A 16,345-nucleotide genomic window follows, 5' to 3' on the forward strand; every position below is an offset into this window, starting at 1 on the left:
GTCCAGCATGACCACACTCATTTGCATTTTCCTCTGCTCCCTTCACCACTCATCTAAGGCAGTGGACAGGGGCACTGCATCTGTAAATGTGAGAGTCTGAAATTTGACTGCAGCCGTTTTTACCCCATCCCTTTACTCATACTATTTGTCTGTTCATTGATTTGTCCAGCAACGATTACTGCACATCTTCTATCATGCGTCAGGCACTGAATTACAAGTACATAGGTAGGAGTTCCCATTGTGGCTCAGCAGAAATGAATCCGACTAGAACCCATGAAGATGCAGGTTTGATCCCTGGCCTCGCTCAGTAGGTTAAGGATCTGGCATTGCCTTCAGCTGTGGTGTAGTTCAGCAGCTACGGCTCTAATTCGAGCCCTAGACTGGGAATCTCCATTATGCCGTAGGTCTGGCCCTAAAAAGACAAAAAACAAACAAATAAACAAGTACATTTGTGAGTAAGACATGGGTCTGCCCTCAAATAATAACCATTCCAGGTTGGAACTGCGTTCTATATAGAGAATTGCAATGTACTCCAAGTGTTGTTAAAGAGCACAAACAATGCGCCGTTGGAGTGCAAAAAAAGACAGTGCCTGAAAATAAGAAATGTTATGAATTTGGGGGTAATCCTGAAGCAGTCTTAATATTTCCTCCAAAGCTAAAGAAATCTACATTTAAGACAAGAATTTTTTTGAAAAAAAAGTCTTCTTTTGTGTTTAATAAGGTATTTAAAGATCACGCGATTGATGGAGAAACCTTGCCATTACTCACAGAGGAGCATCTTCGAAGCACTATGGGATTAAAGTTAGGGCCGGCACTAAAGATCCAGTCACAGGTAGGGTGATTTTTTTGTAACTAAGTATGTATTTTTTTGCCTGTATTTTTTTAAATTAAAGTACAACTGGTTACAGTGTTGTGCCAATTTCTGCTGTACAGCATATATATATATATATATATTCATTCTTTTTCTCATACTATCTTCTATCATGTTCTATCCCAAGAGACTGGATATGCATTAATAGTATGAAGCATAAGAGAAATACATCACTTTTATCTTGTTGTTATATTAACAATACCTATTTAAAGTCTTCATTAAGCTTTTTCTGTCTGTGAATGGGGACTTGACAGAAGTGAGGGAACCTAAAAATACTGAACAGAGCACAGTTGGGAAGGCACAAAGCAGGGGTGTGCTAGTCAACATTTATCAACCTGCTCTCTTTAAAAATAAACTCTGATTCCTAGCATTTGTCAACTTCTATAAATACTCCCAACATGGCTGACCAACCCCAAATGCAATGTCACTGAATAAAGAGTTGGGAAGAGATGCACAGCAGCCCCCCCTTTTAGAGCATTTCGCCATGTGGATACTGAGGATGTGAACAACCTCAAGAGCAGAGATAAAAATAAGTAATTCCAGGAAAAGAATAAGGTAAAGACGATTAAGTGATAAGTTTGGGACACTTATTTGGTTTTTAATATATCTAATTGTAAATTTATATAATATAATCTTTAATGATGCCGTTTTAAACAATTAGCTCACAAATTTCCTAAAACTTTAACAATGGGCTCTCAAGCTGAAACAAGCCAGCCCCAGTGTCACTTCTCACCACCTCCGCTGCTTCATTCTGGTCTAAGGCGCCATCATCTCTCCCTGGATTCCTGCATCAGCCTTCCATCTCTTCTCCCTGCTCTGCCCTTGCCCACCCAGAGCCTATTCACACAGAAGTAAAAAATGATCCTTCTAATACATGAGACACATCCTGTCACTCTTCTGCTTAAAAACCTGCAATAGCTCTCCCCATTTCTGTCAAAGTCCTGTATTATTTGTGTTCTTTCCCACTCACCACCACTCTTGCCTTCCTGACCTCATCTTCTATGTCTTTCCCCCTCAGTAACTGCTTTTGTCCATTTGCCTCTGGATGCTGTTTGAACATCTAGGCATGCTCCATCTTAGTGCCATCCCCTCTGCCTGCAGTGCTCTTCCCCCGACATCCTCATGTTTTGCTCCCTCATCTTCTTCAACTTTGCTGCACTATACCGTCTCAATGAGCTTTGCTTGGTTCACCCTATTTAAAATTGCATGAGGCCCAGCCCCCCTTTCATACTACTGCTATCCCGTTTTCTGCTCTTCTCCTTTTCCCCATAGCACCTGTCACCTTCAACCATACAATATAATCTACTTATTCTATTTATCTTGTTGGCTTTCCTCTCCCCCTACTAGAATGTAAGCTCCATGAGGTCAGAGATCTTTATCTGTTTTATTGACTGACGTAAACTTAGAACATGAAAGACCCATAACAGGTCAATAATTATTTGTTGAAAGAATGAGTTTCCTAAATGTGAAACCAAAAAGCATTAATTAATTCCTCCCAGAATTTACACAGTACTCTACCTATTTACATGTTTAGACCAGGAACTGAGTTTCCAGAATGTCCTTCAAAAACCATTTTTATTTGTCTAAACTTTTTAGGGTAAAAAAATTCTTATTTCTAATGGAAGTACTTCAGTGTTTCCATTGGTATTCTTTTTTTTCAACTTCATGTTTTGGAATAACTTTAGATACAGAAAATTTGCAAAGATAGTAAATACAGAGAGTTCACCCAGCTTTTCCTTATGTTAACATCTTACTACTACATGGCACATTTGTCAAAACTAAGAAATTAACGTTGGTACAGTATGATATTCACTTTTTTTTTTTTGTCTTTTGTCTTTTTAGGGCTCCACCCATGTCATATGGAGGTTCCCAGGCTAGGGGTCTAATCGGAGCTTTGCCGCCATCCTATGCCACAGCCACAACAACGTCAGATCTGGGCCTCATCTTTGACCTACACCACTCCTCACGGCAGCACAGGATCCTTAACCCACTGAGAGAGGCCAGGGTTCAAACCCGCAACCTCATGGTTCCTAGTCGGATTCGTTTCCACTGTGCCAAGATGGAACTCCTGATTTTCACTTTTAAACGACTTATTTTTATTTATTGAGGATACTGTACCTCTTGGAATACTTACAATAACACTGCATGGTTTTTTTTCAAATCAAATTTTCTTTGGGTTTGATTTATCGTGTTGGTTGTGTTTTTTGTTTGGTTTTGGGTTTTTGGGTTTTGTGGTTTGTTTTGGAGGGTTTTTTGTCTTTACAATGTGACCAACCCCAAGTCATTCTTTTCTGAGGGAAGGGGTTCATATCCACAGTATGGGAAGTTCCCAGGCTAGGGGCCTAATCAGAGCTAGATCTGTGACCTCCATCACAGCTCATAGCAACACTGGATCTGAGGTCTGAGCTGGGACAATGTGGACAACACAGAAATCTCCTGGGGCCCCTCGGGGTCAGGTTTGTGTAAGAGCCCAGTGGTTGATATGGGGCACCAAATCCCAGAGCAGCCCAATTACATCTCAACACTAAGCCCCCTGAAGGCCATCTGTGTGCTGATACTCTAAGCCATTCCAGCCTCAGCTGGAGAAGGACAGGCTGAGGTGAGAATCGAGTAGGGTGTCCATGAGAATTCTTATCAGGCCTTTGGAAAAGGGAGTGCTGGTGTCAACTCAGAGCAAAGTAACCGTATGTGTAGATGAACCACAGAAGAACCAAGAACAGGAATTGGTAAGTTACTACTACCTTGATATCCAGCTTTGCATCATAAACTCCGTGAGTCTGAAAGAAAAAGCCCACCACATCCTAGAATTGTGTCCCCCACAGCTGTGCAGATGCCCCATGCCTGAAATCACCTCAGCATCCCTGCCACCTGTGGCAAAGCAGAGTATGTTGGGTTATTGAAAGAACTCATAGATTATTTTTATTTTTTATTCTTTCTTTATTTATTTATTTTGCTTTTTAGGACCATACCTGTGGCATATGGAGGTTCCTAGGCTAGAGGTCAAATCAGAGCTACAGCTGTCGGCCTACACCGTAGCCGCAGCAACGCCAGATCCTTAACCCACTGAGAGAGGCCAGGGATCGAACCCACAAGCTTATGGTTCCTAGTGGGATTCGTTTCCACTGCACCGCAACAGGAACTCCTATATTTATTTTTTAAATAAATGTATTGGAGCATTGTTGACTTAGAAAGTTGTATTAGTCTCAGGTGTACAGCAAAGTAAATCAGTTAGACATCTACATATATACATTCCTTTTCAGATTCTTTTCCCATATAGGTTATTACACAGTATTCAGTAGATCTCCCTGTGCTATACAGTAGGTTCTTGTTTCCTATCTATTTTATATACAGTAGTGTGTATGTGCAGATCTCAACCCCCTAATTTATGCCCCACATTTCCACTCTGGTAACTATAAATTTGGTTTCAAAATCTTTGAGTCTGTTTCTGTTTTAGAACTCATAGATTTATTTGCTGTAATTATTCTGTCTTCAAAGGTATCTCAGCATATGGAAAGTATGTTCTACAAGAAAAATCCTTCACTTCCTATGCACACAAAACAAGCATTCAATCAACCAACAGATACAAACCCTCTTTTGGATTTTACCTGGGGTGATACATCAAATACTCCCTGTTCCCAGGATATGATCCTTCCCAAAGGAACTGAGCGAGATAGCATGAGAAATTAAAACCCTCAAGGAGCAAGAACTGAGGAGCAAAATCCTCAGTTTTCCAAAAAGTCTAGGATGTTCTGAAGGGTGTGCAAGGGTTTCCCAGAACCAGATAGAGGCTGAGAGGGGGAAAACGCCAGCCCTTCTGAGCTGTCCAGGAAGAGGCTTTGCCCAGGCTTCCTGAAGTGACCTCAGCACTAAGTGGCTGGAGGCGTATCCTTGGAAGCAAATGCTAAATGAAGAAGAGAATTTGCAAACATCAAGAAAGCTACAGTTGGGTGTTTCCATGAAGAAATCTGGGCAGAAGCCAAAAGAACCACACTGAAAAAAAAGAAAAAAAAAAAAAGAGTTCCTTTCCCCTCTTCACTCATTTCCAGAGAGAAACAAAGACAACTCAGCCAAACCAAAGAGAATGTGGAGAAGTACAAAATACAGAAATAGAGGAACTGACCACAAGACCCCCACCTTTTCTCATGGCAGGCTTCCACCCTGAAGGAGACCGGAGTTAGTCAAGGGCTGAAGCTTTTAACCTTAAAAGTCTGGAGTTTGACTGCTACTCAGCATTTCCCTTCTGATGTGAAACCCTGTTATGATTAAAAATAACCGGAGGATGCCTTACTATCTGAAATGAAGATGAAAAGGCATAGTAACCATCTCATATTTCACCCAAGGGGTGGGGAAGTGTTATCTCCACAAAGCAGGATTGCATTGGCAAGATGGAGGGGAGGTGATTATAGCGGCTTCTGCCCTACCCTGTGCAATCCCACTTTTTCAACCTCCCACATAACAGAAAGCATCTGAAAGGATCCACAGGGAACTGATAAAGTTTTGCTGAGGGAGGGGACTATGTGACCTGGGTGTGAAGGAGAGGTCTCACTCTATCCCCCGGTATACTTTTAATTTTGAACTAGGAGAAAGTACTTCCTATTTTAAAATCTATAAAATAAACAAACGGTAGGAGGCAGCTCCTGAGATGGCCACCAATAACCCCTGCTTCCTGGGGTTCGCCCTGGGTGATCCCCTCCCTTTCTGGGTGGACCAGACCTATGACCCCTTCGTAGTGGGCAGAACATGGACCACAGGATGGGGTGTCACTTCTGCGGCTTCTGTATCTGTCACTGGCTTTGGCTTGCTCACTCTGGAGGCTGCCAGTCTCTCCATCTCCAGGCAGCCCTGAGGAGAGGCCAGCATGACTGAACTTGGACGTGGATCTTCTGTAGCACTCCAGCAGCCATGTGAGGGAGCTTGAAGATTACTCCTCCCCACGGCAAACCTTGAGGTGACTCTCCAGCTCCTGCCCACAGCTTGATGGCAGCCTCATGGGTGACACTGAGCCGGAGGTCCCCAGATAAGCCATTCCTGGATTCCTGACCCACCAAAACTGAGATAACAAGTATGTGTTGTTTCTAGCCACTAATGGAATGATTTGTTTCATAGTTACAGATAGCTAAAACAAGCAGATTACATTAATAAATGCATCCATATTCACTTTTTGATTTGGAAGGTGGGCTTTTAAAGTCTTTCCCCACAAGTCGTGGTAATTTACTTGATCTTTGCTTTATTTCATTTTTAATATGAAAACAGCAGGGTTTTTTTACATAAAATTATAATATACTATCAAATATGCTTGTAAATTGCTAATTTACTCTCTTGGTCCCCTTGAAGGGAAAGAGAGAAGAGGGAGAAAGAGAAAAGTGAGAGGAGAGAGAGAGGCAGAGAGGCTCAGAGAGAGAAATAATCTCTCCAAATTTGAAATTTTTAAGACCTATTTTGTCACGTGACCTTTCACCTGCTATAATTCCCAGCATATGGAAGTTTCACAATATGCCGAGTATGAGTTAACAGAGTTATGCTGGGGGATGAAAAGAAAGCTTAATTAATACTTTTAGTGGCAAAGGCATCACGTGATTCAATCCATATGAAGCTTTTGAATTTCTTATCCTAGCTTAATGAGTTAATTGAGTTGATGACTGATTCACTTGAGCGGGTGTGTCTCCGTGTTGCTCTAAGGAAAATGTTCTGGTATGCCATCCTGGCTTGCACTATCACCAAGAAAACACTGTGCTTAATTTTAGAACCATGCATAAAAAAAGAACCAGTATGGAGGCTCTCCTCAGGTCACAGCACTCTTCTTTGGAAGAAAAGTGGACCAAAATTGCTCGTCTATATAAGATTGTTTGATTCCAGTTTCAGGACTCTAGGGTATCTTTTAACAAGACCCCCTTCAGTAATAAAAATTATTTTGAAGGGTGAAAATTTTATTCATATTGTCATATAGAAAGAGTCTTTAACTTTCCCACGAATGCAACTTTAGTCTTGAGCATACTCTATACTCTTTGTGAGAATAAAGCAAAGAATAGCAGCAACAACCAAAAAATTATCTCTTGTGCTTGAAAACCAACCACAATAAAAATGTGTTAGCTAAACAGAGTCTTCTAACTTATGAAATATTCTATTTAGACAGATTGAATAGACACCCATACAACAGAGGCCTATACAGCTGTTCCTCTATGGAAGTATTATAGCTATTTAAAAGCAATAACAGAATTCATATATCACCATTTCGCATGCCTAAAACAATCAGACATTATGTGCCTCCTCGTGGAATTCCACGAAACAGTTATGAAAATAGCAAAATTCAAACTGTGAGAACATGTGTAGCAAAAACTGTATAGTAGAAATGACCTGACTTTCCTGAACAAATAAATTGTGAGGAAAAACAAGAGAAAGAAAAACCAATAGATTAGAGGATACTAAAGATTCAAATCACTCAAATGTAAAAGCTTTAGAGGTAGCTGGTGATGATGGTGGTACTACATCATGAATTAATATTACTGAATTGTACGCTTAAAATGTTTAGAATCACAAATTTTATGTAATATGTATATTTTACCACAATAAATTTTTAAGGTTTCTTTCACCCATGTAACTTTTTGGATGCCTATTAAATACACTCTTTTAAAAAAAAGAAACAATTGGGGAAATTTGAACATGATTAGCAATATTCAATGCTATTAAAGAATTGTCTGTTTTTCAGATGCAATAGTAGTGACTTTTCTATTGTAAGAATATTTAGCATGAAAGCTTTCCTCTTAGCAAAATGTTAAGTGCACAATACAGTATTTTTAAGTCACAATGTTGTACAGATCTCTAGAACTAATTCATCTTACCTAAGTTTTTTTTTAGGAATTCTTATCTCTTAGAAATGAATACTGGAATATGTACAGATAAAATGATATATGTATTGAATCTGGGATTTTATTTTACCTTACCTGCAATCTAATAAATTAGCCACTTGGTATTTTATGGAGCCTGGCAGAATATTTAAGACTCTGGGGTTAGAGACAACGTACTCTATTCCTCATGACACAGTAAGCAGCACAGACATCAGTATATTTGTGTTGGTTCTGCTTGCCCTCAAGTACCACTGGCGTAACAGACAGGCCCAGAAGATGCTTGCACATGGAGTGGGTTGCTTCACGATTGTGGAACACTGGGCTTGAGTAACACACTAGTTTTGTTTTTGTTTTTTTTAATTGGAGTATAATTACTTACGATGTTGTATTAGTTTCAGATGCACAGCAAAGTGAATCAGTTATACATATATGTATATGCATTCTTTTTTCCCATATAGCTTATTACAAACTTTTGAGTAGGTTTCCTTGTGCTATACAGTATATTCTGGTTAGTTATCCACTTTATACAATATTGTGTATATGTTAGTCCCATCCTCCTAATTCTTCCCTCCCCCCACCATGGTTTCTCCTATGGTAACCATAAGTTTTGTTTTGAAATCTGTGAGTCTGTTTCTCTTTTATAAATAAGTTTTTGTATTGTTTTTATTAGACTCCACATATAAGTGATATTATATGATGTCTTTCTCTGACTTAGTATGGTAATCTCTAGATCTATCCGTGTTGCACAAATAGCATTATTTCACTCTTTTTTGTGGCTGAGTAATATTCCATTACATATGGCACATCTTCTTTATCCAATCCTCTGTCAATGGACACTTAGTTGCTTTCATGTCTTGGCTATTGTAAATAGTGCTTCAGTGAACATTGGGGTGCTGTATCTTTTCAAATTATGCTATTCTCTGGATAGATGCCCAGGAGTGGGATTGCTGGGTCATATGATAGTTCTATATTGAGTTTTCTGAGGAATCTCCATACTCTTCTCCATAGTGGTTTTACCAATTTACATTCCCACCAATAGTGGAGGAGAGTTCCCTTTTCTCTACACCCTCTCCAGCATTTATTTCTTGCAGACTTTTTGATGATGGCCATTCTGACTACTGTGAGATGATACCTCATTGTAGTTTTGATTTGCATTTCTCTAATAATTTGTGATTTTGAGCATCTTTTCATATATGTTTTTGGCCATCTGTCTGTCTTCTTTGGAGAAATGTCTATTTAGAGCTTCTGCCCTTTTTTTGATTGCACTGTGTATTCTTGCTTGATGTAAAGCCGCATGAATTATTTGTATATTTTAGAGATTATTCCCTTCTTGGTTGCTTTGTTTGCAAAGACTTTCCCATTCTATAGGTTGTGCTTTCATTTTTTTTTAATGGTTTCCTTTGCTGTGCAAAAACTTTGTTTAATTAGGTCCCATTGGTTTATTTTTGTTTTTATTTTCATTACTCTAGGAGGTAGATCCAAAAAGATATTGCTGCAATTTATGTCAAAGAGTTTTCTGCCTGTGTTTTTCCCTAGGAGTTTTATAGTATCTGGCCTTACATTTAGGTCCTTAATCTATTTTGAGTTCATTTTTGTGTATGGTGTTAGAGAATGTTCTAATTTCATTCTTTCACATGTAGCTTTACAGTTTTCCCAGCACCACTTATTGAAGAGGCAATCTTTTCTCCACTGTATGTTCTTGCCACCTTTATCACAGACTAATTGATCATGGATGCTTGGTTTTATTGCTGGGCTTTCTATCCTATTCCACTGATCTATATTTCCATTTTTGTTCTTATACCAGGGAAACCACAAGTTTTATAGCAAGCAGTGAGGGCAAAGACCTTCTCTTTTTCCAGGGGTGGGAGTGGAGTGTGAAGGGATGGAGAGGAAATGTTATTTCTTAAGGTTACAGAATATGTAATCAACCCTGAGAAATTGCCCTGGTAAAAGCAGTCAGGACCTTGCCATCTTGGTCCACCTGGAAGATCTGTAGGAACAAAAAGAGGCCCAAAGAATAGTATCTCTCCCAACAATGTCATGACATGAATTTGCTTCCCAAAAAATCCATTAAGAGAGGAGAATATAGATAAGTCAGTGGGAGCATAGTGAAACAAGTTTGTCCATGAGTTGATACTTGTTGAAGCTGGGTTATGAGTATGTATGAGTATACGAGGTCACTATACTATTCACTGTTCTTTTTGTATATGTTTGAAATTTTCCACACTAAACATTTTAAAAAATCTGTTTACTAAACCCTTATTGTCTGCAATATGTATGTATCCCCATTTTTTAATAAAATAGAAGATGCAAAAATACATATTTGCTATTTAAATTTATGTAATATTATGCTCACAAATACTAAGAATATACTTCAAGTAAATGCAGTTCCACCTTATGGCAAATATATACATTGTTATTTTATTACAAATATATGAAAGGTCTGTTTTATAGAGAATTGTTGTTGATTTACTGTACTTGTGCAGCCTGTCTGCTGGAAAATGAATCTCTCTTCGCATAAGCCAACAACACAAAGTCCAAGATCTTTGATGTCTCTGCTAATAATTCTAAGATGTCAATGCATAGCTGTGGGAAAGTAATCTTTCCAGGAGAGGTAATAGTTCACTTCAACATCATTGGGTGCCATTTGAAAAAAAAAAATGTGAATGCTTTTAGGCTGTGCACGTATTTTTTTAACTACATTTCCAATGTATGTCACCACCATCCCCCTTTTGGCTCATCCCCTAATAGGTGATTTTATTTTGCTAGCTAGAATGACAAAAATTTTACTCTAAATTGCTGTTTAACTGAATTATTATTTCTTTCATTTTGCCAGGAAGTTATTCTCATCAAATAAAACATAAAAACAAGGGTCTCAAATACCCTGTTACCGTAAACAATTTTTTTAATCAACTTTTGTCTTGGTTCGGGCTGCTATTATTATACTATAGACTGGATGGCTTATAAATAACAGAAATTTATTTCTCACAGTTCTGGAAGCTAGAAATCCAAGATCATGGTGCCCGTATGGTCAGGTTCTGATGAGGGTCCTCTTCCAGGTTGAAGATTTCTGACTTCTCATTCTGTCCTCACATGGCAAAATGCAGAAAGTTAGAGCAAATTCATGTCTCAGAAGGGTGTTAATCCCATTCTTGAGGGATCTACCTTCATGACCTCATCATCTCCCAAAGGACCCCCTCCAAGTACCATCAAATTGGGCATTAGGATTTCAATGTGAATTTTGGAGGAACAGAGATATTCAATCCATAATACCTTTTATCAGCCCATTTTCTGTCAATCCTCTCTCAATATTCTTGGGTTCTTTCATGTCTAAAAATTATTCAGCAGTCTCAGATGCCCTTCTGTGTCCTTTGGGGTTGGGGGAGATCAACCAGATTTCTGGACTTTTTTTTTTTTTCACAGTTGCACTTCTATATAGAAAATGGCCGGAGTTCCCGTCGTGGCACAGTGGTTAACGAATCCGACTAAGAACCATGAGGTTGCGGGTTCGATCCCTGGCCTTGCTCAGTGGGTTAAGGATCCGGTGTGGCTGTGAGCTGTGGTGTAGGTTGCAGACGTGGCTCGAATCCCACGTTGCTGTGGCTCTGGGTAGACCGGTGGCTACAGCTCCGGTTCGACCCCTAGCCTGGAAGCCTCCATTTGCCGCAGGACCAGCTCAAGAAATGGCAAAAAGACAAAAAAATAAAATAAAATAAAATAAAAAAGAAAGAAAGCAAGAAAGAAGGAAGGAAGGAAGGAAGGAAGGAAGGAAGGAAAGAAAGAAAGAAAGAAAGAAAGAAAGAAAGAAAGAAAGAAAGAAAGAAAGAAAGAAAGAAAGAGCGAACGAAAGAACGAAAGAAAAAGAAAATAGCCAATTTTACTTCGAAAAGGATGTTTCCTTCCTAAGGTAGGATTATGCTACCAGCTGCCTCAAATCACAAACTAGAAATATCATTCAACTGCTCTCCGAACAATGAAGTTTTCTGTGGAAGCTAGAAATTTCAGCGCTTTCTGTATGGACCAGGCAGATAATTTGCTAAACTGTCAACTTGTTTTTTTGACATTTGTGAGACCAATCCAACCAGTTCTGTGAAGGAAGCACAGTATTAGCTGGAGTTGTGTCAAATGCAATGCTGTGCTTTGCCTTGATAACAGAACTCTGCTGCAGCTTTTTTTTTTTTTTTTAACCTAGAAAACATATATTGCAAGTGTTTACGAAGAGCTTTGGTATAATTTAATAAATAATCATGGAAAACCGTTTCCTGATATTTTCAAAACCTTAGTCACAGACCTCTGCTACAGCAATATCTTTTTTAAACATATATTTAGGTCTCCAGACACTGAATAAATAGAAACAATTTCACTCAAAACAGAAAGAAACTTTGTCCATGTTAGGTTTTTTATTATGAATTAGATTATGATCAGGTGGTTCATTGATTTCTGAGATTAGAGTTATTACTTCAGTCTAATAGTTGGTTTAGAATACTTTAACACTCAGCTTTTCCTAAGCTTTCATCTTGGTTCTTTGTGCAGTGGTATAGTCTTTTGCCACTAAAACCACTCATTTAATTGAGCAAGCAAATAAATAAAGATTCACAGGAATCAGAATGAACCTGCCAACATCTGATTGTATAGGATATATATGAGAAAGATATCAGCAATTCCAAAGAATAAATCTATAAAAGGCAGTATTTTTAGTCCTGGGAGCATATTGGAAAAAAAAGTCTTTATTCCAGGCCTGCTGACTGTTCCCAGGCTAGAGGCATTAAAAAAAATCATTATTCACCAGCCCTTGTCTATACTCACCAACTCTTTAGGTAAATGACATGCATAGAGTAGAGTCTAAGCACTGCTTCCTTCATAGAGAACTTTCTAAAGCAATTGGGTTACTGCTTATGATTACTATCCCTGAAACATTTGATAATTCATAAATCAGGGCTTTGTTTTAAAATTTAGGGAAAAGGATAGTAAGAAAATGCAATCATTCTTGTGAAGACTCACTTTCCATGAACATTAAAATCTTTAATTTAAAAATAGGTTTTTTTCGGAGTTCCCGTCGTGGCGCAGTGGTTAACGAATCCGACTAGGAACCATGAGATTGTGGGTTCGATCCCTGCCCTTGCTCAGTGGGTTAACGATCCGGCGTTGCCGTGAGCTGTGGTGTAGGTTGCAGACGTGGCTCGGATCCCGCGTTGCTGTGGCTCTGGCGTAGGCCAGTGGCTGCAGCTCCAGTTCAACCCCTAGCATGGGAACCTCCATGTGCTGCGGGAGTGGCCCAAGAAATAGCAACAACAACAACAACAACAACAACAACAAAAGACAAAAAAAAAAAATAGGTTTTTTTCCAATTATCTTGTTTTAGGGTAGGATATTCTGTGATGCAAACAACAGAAAACCCAATTCAAATTGGCTTAAACAATATAAGAGAACTTGCTGGATTTTTTTTTTTTTTTTTTGTCTTTTTGCCTTTTCTAGGGCCACTTCCCGTGGTATATGGAGGTTACCAGGCTAGGGGTCTAATCAGAGCTGTAGCCGCTGGCCTACACCAGAGCCACAGCAACGCGGGATCTGAGCCACGTCTGCAACCTACACCACAGCTCACGGCAACGCCAGATCATTAAGCCACTGAGCAAGGGCAGGGATCAAACCCATAACCTCATGGTTCCTAGTCAGATTCGTTAAGCACTGCGCCATGACGGGAACTCCCAGAGAACTTGTTGGATCTTATAACTAAAAAGTCTAGATGTCTGGCTTCAGGCAAGACTTTATTCACTGGTTCAAAGGATGTCACCAAGAATTCAGTTTTTCCTTGTGCTACCTTCTTTTGACTCCATCTTTAGGCTCTTCAGAAGTGGCTTCTGAGCAGCTCCAGGGCCTCTTCTGGTAGTAAAATGCTGATAGCAGTCAAGACCTAATATTCTCAAATCATAGCAAAGAAAGGAAGAGCACGTCTCTTCTAATGGATTCAAAGTCCTGGGAGCTATTCAGTATCATTAATTTTTTGGCTCCTATGCCCACTATCTATGTGCTAAGAGCATTGATTGGTTTCATGCCTAAAGCCTGAATTTGTGTATATATTTTAGCTCCTTAATTTTGTTTTTCATTTGTAATATCTCATCTCATCCTTTTGGGTACGAGCCCCTTGAAAGCAGCAACTCTGGGCTCTAAATGTCTTGCACTATTTCAAAGCATCCACAACAATGAATGATCAACAACTGGGCTTGAGTTATATGTTGGGAAGATCATAATGGTGATGATGGTTTATGAACGGTTCTCTAATATCCCAAAGTACTTTGTAAAAAATATATTAGAGTCATAGGATGATGAATGTTCTCCATTGAGTGTGGGAGGAAAGAAAAGTTTGAGTATTTATTTATTTTGGGGGTTGCTTTCCTCATGAAGGCCACAGCTCCAGTCAGGCAGCCCTCCCTAGCAGCTACAGCTATGGTCCTTCCCAAGTTCTGGATTCTGAGAAACCAGTCCCTCCTCTTGTCTTTTCAGGCCCAGAGATGAAAAGGTTCTCTGCTATTGCTAGTTTGCGTTGGTTTTCCCGCCAGGATCCTGACTCACACACACCCACCTCCCCCCAACTCCTCCACTCCCCACAATTAGAAAATCCAATTCAGGAGTTCCTGTCGTGGCTCAGTGGAAATGAATCTGACCAGCATCCATGAGGACACAGGTTCGGTACATGGCCTCACTCAGTGGGTTAAGGATCCGGTGCTGCTGTGAGCTGTAGTGTAGGTGACAGACACAGCTTGGATCTGACGTTGTTGTGGCTGTGGTGTAGGTTGGCAGATGCAGTTCCAATTCAACCCCTAGCCTGGGAACTTCCATACGCCACAATTGCAACCCTAAGAGAAAACCAACAAACAAACAAACAAAATGTCCCTCTACATTGGAGTTCCCATAATGGCTTAGCGGAAATGAATCTGACTAGGAACCATGAGGTTTTGGGTTTGATCCCTGGCCTCGCTCAGTGGGTTGGGGATCCGGTGTTGCCCTGAGCTGTAGTGTAGGTTGCAGATGAGACTCGGATCTGGTGTTTCTGTGGTTGAGGCTGTGGTATAGGCCGGCAGCGCCACAGCCACAGCTCCAATTAGACCCCTAGCCTGGAAACCTCCATATGCCGTGTGTGCAGCCCTGAATAAGACAAAAGACAAAAAGAAAGAATGAGAATCCAATTCAAAATGGCTTATATCCTCAATGGAATTTATTGAATCATGTAGCTAAAAAAATATAGATATCTTGCTCCAAGTTGGTGCAGTGGCTCAAATGATGGCATCAAGGAAATTAGAACTGGAAGAAATTTTATCAGATTTTTATCTTGATTATAATGTAATTAAAATCTGTGTGCAGGAGGAATGAGAGGCTGTTTCTGGCTACATTTTTCACTAAGGAATAAGGAAAATAGCTTACTGGCCCATTGTTTCTGAATCCTAACAATCTGTAAACATTTGAAAGAAACAAATGAGAACCTTCAGAGGCCAAGAGCAAAAATTAATGCCACAGTCATATATGGAACCTGAAGGAAGACTAAATAATTTGTTCATCATTTTTATCTCTGTACAATATTAACTCTTTAATTCATAGTATCTAACACAGTCCTTACGGGGAAGCTTCAGTAAATTGATGGATGATGAGAAGTACCATTTAGCTCTTTTCTCTCATGTGATGCTAGAGATGGCATAGCAACTGATGTACCTCTTGTATCCATGGTACTTGCTGACTATTCCTGCCAATTTTGTATAATGGAGAGACTGAGGAGGACCAAGAGCATTACCAGTAAATGATTTCTAGTAATGCGGACAGCAAAACATACACCAGTTTTGATTTTTTCAAATAAAAAGATTTTCACTCTATAAATAATATTTCCAATAACACTATAAGGTCAAAGTTAAAGAGCAAGATAACATAAAGTATGTTTAAAAGCTTCTCCTTTCAAGTATTTTGTTTTTTCCTGTGAACAATGGACAATTGTCCCATTAAAATGAAATACTTGCATCAGATTTAATATAGCTGATTTTCTCTCAAACGAAAATTCGTCTTTGGAGTTCCTTTTGTGGCTCAAGGGTTAACGAACCTGACTAGGATCCATTAGGATAAGAGTTCGATCCTTGGCCTTACTCAGTGGGTTAAGGATCCAGTGTTGCCGTGAGCTGTGGTGTAGGTCAAGGACAGGGCTCAGATTTCGAGTTGCTGTGGCTGTGGTGTAGGCCAGTGGCTACAGCTCTGATTCCATCCCTTGGTTGGGAACCTCCCTATGCCGCTGGTGCGGCCCTAAAATAGAAAAAAAAAAATCATCTTTTACATTTTCTAAGCTAGGAAAAGATTACTTTAATGTTTTTTATTCTTTCAGTTGTTTCTTTTTTGAGGAAACCAGTGAGTGGGTCTCTGTTGTTCCATGCTATGCCAGTGACAGCAGCTTCTCCCTTATTTAGCATGGACAAGTATAACAAATGAGAAAGTACCATGACCATGAGAATTAGTGCAAAGCACTTGCCGCAATGTCTACTGCCCAAGAGACAGTAGATGTGGTAAGATAGGGCCATGTGAATACAGGAACAATCCCCCACCCAGCCAGGGCTTCCTAGAAGCCAGAGCTCTGAGGAAGACTTGAGTCCATGAA

At 39.6% G+C, this 16,345-nt stretch overlaps 1 protein-coding gene across 8 annotated transcripts in view; it reads left to right on the forward strand.

Annotated features, from left to right (window-relative positions):
• SAMD7 (sterile alpha motif domain containing 7) overlaps positions 1-10,032 on the forward strand; it is an 85,046-nt gene extending 75,014 nt beyond the window's left edge. For 5 of the 8 annotated variants that reach the window (XM_084990252.1, XM_084990253.1, XM_084990250.1 and 2 more), the window contains 2 exons: positions 722-832; positions 4,367-10,032. In XM_084990252.1, the coding sequence (XP_084846378.1) occupies positions 722-832; positions 4,367-4,558 (303 nt within the window). In that variant the 3' untranslated portion in view covers positions 4,559-10,032. Of the gene's footprint in view, positions 1-721; positions 833-1,239; positions 1,427-4,366 lie in introns of all 8 variants that reach the window. The other 3 variants (XR_014824301.1, XR_014824303.1, XR_014824302.1) reach the window with 1 other exon arrangement.
• The last annotated feature ends 6,313 nt before the right edge of the window (positions 10,033-16,345 follow it).

This window comes from Sus scrofa, chromosome 13 (assembly GCF_054392235.1).
Source record: "Sus scrofa isolate SSC_HxYL_T2T_F1_AM1 chromosome 13, Sscrofa_HxYL_maternal_Yorkshire_Landrace_v2.0, whole genome shotgun sequence".
NCBI classification, from domain to species: domain Eukaryota; kingdom Metazoa; phylum Chordata; class Mammalia; order Artiodactyla; family Suidae; genus Sus; species Sus scrofa.